Source organism: Aphis gossypii, unplaced genomic scaffold (assembly GCF_020184175.1).
Source record: "Aphis gossypii isolate Hap1 unplaced genomic scaffold, ASM2018417v2 Contig01040, whole genome shotgun sequence".
Classification (NCBI taxonomy): domain Eukaryota; kingdom Metazoa; phylum Arthropoda; class Insecta; order Hemiptera; family Aphididae; genus Aphis; species Aphis gossypii.
The window spans coordinates 13848-18391 of NW_026083423.1; the positions used below are offsets into that span (position 1 = coordinate 13848).

The following is a 4544-nucleotide window of genomic DNA, read 5'->3' on the forward strand; positions in this document are numbered from 1 at the left end:
ATTATTATTTCCTATATTAAAATTGTTTATATTTGTATTGTACAATTGATACCTATTTGATTTGCTTTAATGTTTTGTTTAATATATTGGACTATGATGGAATATTATAATAGATACTGTAACGTGTCACGTACAAGCAATTGAATGATGTAGTATCGAATGGAATAATTGTAAAAGATGAAGACTGTTGAATTAATTCTAAGTGTTTTATTTCGACAAAAATATTCATAAGTCAAAATGACAAAATTATTAAACTGGGTGTCGTGAAGGTTAGGTCTAAAATGTGCCTAATCTGGACCCCCTTATATCTCGTCCAGAGCCCCCGTGGTACCGGCAGGTCCCTGCTGGTCAATGCACGTGCATCCGCTCTTCCCACGCATTTGCGTAAATCAAATATCGATGATTTCCTGTGAAATCGCAAGCGCGCGTGCGATGATGTCGTGTATGACCATGAACGATACCGCTGTATAATATAATTTAATATAATATAATATTATCGACGTGGCCAGCGTTTTCAAGAAAAGCTGCTCCGCTGTTATATAGTCTATAGCGTTGTTTTACGCTTACTAAATTTAATTGTATTTTGGCTAATTTTTACCCTACACTTTTTAAACCCGAGATTACTGATCATTATTTGTTCTAACGAACTCGTCCATGAGTTTTAAGAAATGTCTACCATTTGGATTTGGTCATCATTATCTACGTTTTGATACCTATGTATACTATATTAAATGTATATGAGTAGTCATATGACATCAGAGCACGTTGCAATACTTACAACACACTGACACTGTACATATGGATTAGTATGCATGGGGGCTAAGGGGGCTACAGCCCCCACAGAAATTTATGTATCCCGCTCAATCCTCATGGTGTTTACTTTCATTTTTTACATTTTATCCAAAATTATAGTTTTAAATGTTTTTATAATTTTCCCTAAAATTCGTCAAAGCTTCATAATATATTAGCAGTGTAATGTTTATTGACAATACTATTGTACTTACATCAGTGCCGGCGGTATGATTTGCGAGGCCCTGTGCAAATTATAAACGAGAGGCCCCGGACCTAGGTTAGGTTAAGTTCTAAATCAAAATTACCATATTTCATTGGTAAATACATAATTAAAATATTTTAGTATAGTGTAATTAAAAACAAAACGGTTTTTTTTTTAAAAATGTTATTAAATATTTTATATTTTTATCACTGTCAATAGTTATTTGAGCATAATATACAACATAGTCAGAATCAATACTTCTATAGGTTATTGAATTAAAAATAAAAAAATTCTGAAATCAAGCATATTAAAAAACATAAAACTGTAAGTAAATAAAATACAAATTAAAATAGCTAATAAGGGTGATTAAACAATGATCGTTTAAATTAAAACATTTTTTTTCTAGCTTTCTGTGCTGCAAAAGTATCTAGAATATTTTCTAAGCTTAAACTGTCCCCGATTTCACTTTCTATGGCGATTAATGCTAAACCTGCTAATTTGAATTGTGACAAACTATTTCTTAGAAAATTTTTTATTAATTTTAATTTTGAAAAGCTTCTTTCTGCTCCTGCTGAAGCTATCGGAATTGTTAATAAAATTCTTAAAGCAACTTCGACGTTTGAAAATGAACCCAATGAATTTTTAACCAATTTCAATGTTTGTGAAGTGGTCATATTATTATCAACCATCTCTCGAAGAATGAGAAGTTCTTCAAATAAATCAACAGCATCTATATCTTTATCTTCGCCATCTGTTAAAATTATTTGAAGATCTTGGCAATGTTTTCTAATTTCGTCATCAGGCGTAATTTTTAACTTGCTTATATCATATAAAAATCCAAAATTTGAATTAAAATTATTTATTTGGTTAAATCGCTTCGATATTGACATAATCGCTGAATCCAAAATGACTAAAAAATATTGAGTTCGAAAATTTTGCTGTGGATCTTGAAGGGTTTCATCAACACTTTCATAACTAAAACATCTTTTCTTTTTTCTGTAACGTACTTCATTAAATGTAGGCTTAATCTCAATAGAAATTGCTAGTTGATTGGCAGTTTCCATTGCTTTTTCAAATCCGTTGTCTCGGTATTTTTCAAGAAATACAATAAGACCTTTAAGCATGTTAGTTGAAACATCCAATTGCGTATTAGGATTCTGAAAATTCTTACTTACAATATTTACTTCTGTAAGTAGTTCATACCAAATAATTAGACTTAATAAAAATTCAAAACTTCCAACTTCATTTAACAATGATAATGCTTCACTTTTAGTAATTGGGTCATCGGACGTCTCTAAAATTTCACTTAATGCATGCATTATATTTTTTACCTGAAAACGTATGGCTTTGACACTATTAATCCTGCTTTCCCATCTGGTCTCGGACCATTGTTTTACAATGTATAGATTGCAGTGAGATTTGAATATGTCCCATCTATGAGTAGACGCTGAAAATAAATTATATATTCTACCAAGATATCCAAAAAATGTAATCGCTTTAGTAGAACTCTTAGCAGAATTTCTTAAAACTAAGTTTAGACTGTGAGCAGAACATGGTACGAAGAAAGCTCTTGGATTATTTTGTAATATTCTAGACTGAACACCTTTATAGAGACCGATCATGTTTGACCCATTATCATAACTCTGCCCTCTACAATTTGACAATTTTAAACCATATTCGTCTAGTTGATTTTTTAAAGTATTTGAAAGATTAAGACCTGTTGTTGAGTGTACATTGATAAAAGTTAAAAAATATTCTTTGATCGATATTATGTCCTCACTATTTTCCGAATTCATAAGAACTATTCTAATAACTATTGAAACTTGTTCTTGATGATTTATATCGGATGTAGAATCCATTATGACAGAATAATATTTGAATTGTTTAATTTTATTTAGTATGTTTTCTTTTATTTTTTCAGCTATAATTTGTATCAACTTGTCTTGAATTTGATGGCCTAAGTAGTGATCATGAGTTTCTTTATTTTTGATTCTGTTGATATGTTCACCTATTACGGGATCAAATTCGGAAAGCATTTCTATAAGTCCAAGAAAGTTTCCGTAGTTCTTTGTAAAAATGACATCTGATTTTCCACGAAAAGCTAGAATGTTTTGTTAAATATTTAATAACTGCAATAATTCTAGTCAAAACCCCACGCCAATGTCTTTTTTCTTTATCAAAAGCAGCTAAAAACTCTTTATCAATAGTTTGAGATGAAGAAAGTCTATTTTTTAGTTCTATCTATTTTTTAATATTTATATAATGATGTTTGTTTCTTTCGTGACATTTCAATAAATGTGACAAGTGTCCCCAATCATCACAACAAACATTTGCCAGGGAGGTATTTAAAGTAGGCTCAAATAGTTTGCATACCAAACAATAAACACGATCTGCAGTTTTTGAATAAACCAACCACATTCTGTCAACTATTTCACCATTACTCATGGTTTTGCTATAATGAGCGATTGAAACTTTTTTTTTGGAGGGGAAATACAAAATCCAAAATTCTTATTGGACCTCTCTCAACAATTTGTATTTGAGTTGTATGCGTCATGCTTTGTGGCCAATATGCAGGATCATTCAAATCAACAACAAGAGGTTGAACACTATCGTTTTTAGATAACAAAATAGCATCATTATTGATATCATCATCGGCTATTGAAACTGCAATATTATTAAAACAATTGTTGTCTTTTTCTTGAGTACATATTTTAATTATTGAAGTAGATTGAGCAGATGAAGAACAGGAGCTAGTAGAAATGATTGGCGCTTTTATATTATCCAAATTCTTAATATTTAAAAAACTATTATCAATTTGATCTTTTTCAATCGTACAATAAGAGGTTAAAGTAGAAGATATATTTGAAAAACTCGGATTGACGTTGTTTATAAAAACTTCAGAATGTGGAAAAGTAAAGTTATCTTTACTATTATCCTTCGAAGAAATAGTTGTTTTAATATTAGAAGTTGGTTGAACAGATGAAGAACAGGAGCTAGCAGAAATGACTGGGGTTAAATTAAAGCCTGGAAATTTATTTAAAGCACCACATTGTTTCTTTAAAAATTCTTCTTGTTTTTTTTGTTTTGCTCTTTTTTAGCACCTAAATCAAAAGTCCTCCCGATGTCTCTACTACGGCCTATTTTAATCTATCAAAAATAAGAAAATATCGTGCTATTAAGTACCTATTAACTTATTATTTTGGAACATGTCATTCATATGTCAGAAATGTCTATGCATTATTTGTAGAGTTGAAAATTCTGCACATTTAACTGTAATAAAATTGTAATATTATTTACTACTTTGCGTTGAAAAAAAAAAGATGATTAGTGATATTGATATTGCACTAATACAGGGTTGCTACGCACTCACTATTTATCAATATTCTCACCTTTTTAAAGCTATTTAATTGTAAATAAGTGTTTAAATTAAATATTTTACATTTTTATAATTATTTATAATTTTTTTAGTTTTCATTTATTTATTTTTTTATAAGCATTTATAGTTCAAATCTTGACAAAATATGTAAAAATAAAGAATATTTGCAAAATA

The 4544-nt window shown here is 29.6% G+C and overlaps 1 protein-coding gene across 1 annotated transcript; it reads right to left on the reverse strand.

Annotated features, from left to right (window-relative positions):
• Window positions 1-1380: 1380 nt before the first annotated feature.
• Window positions 1381-2616, reverse strand: LOC126555730 (zinc finger MYM-type protein 1-like). The gene is made up of 2 exons (XM_050210616.1): window positions 1883-2616; window positions 1381-1813 (listed from the first exon to the last, which is right to left on the reverse strand). The coding sequence occupies exons 1-2, from the start codon at window positions 2614-2616 to the stop codon at window positions 1381-1383; spliced, it is 1167 nt and encodes a 388-aa protein (XP_050066573.1).
• Between the last annotated feature and the right edge of the window lie 1928 nt (window positions 2617-4544).

Excerpts from the sequence above, each read along its gene's own strand:
- LOC126555730 (XM_050210616.1), bottom strand. The coding sequence starts at position 2,616 with ATGATCGGTCTCTATAAAGGTGTTCAGTCTAGAATATTACAAAATAAT. Across the intron at positions 1,814-1,882 it reads ATTTTGGATTCAGCGATTAT|CAAGTTAAAAATTACGCCTG; the intron begins GTCAATATCGAA and ends ATATGATATAAG.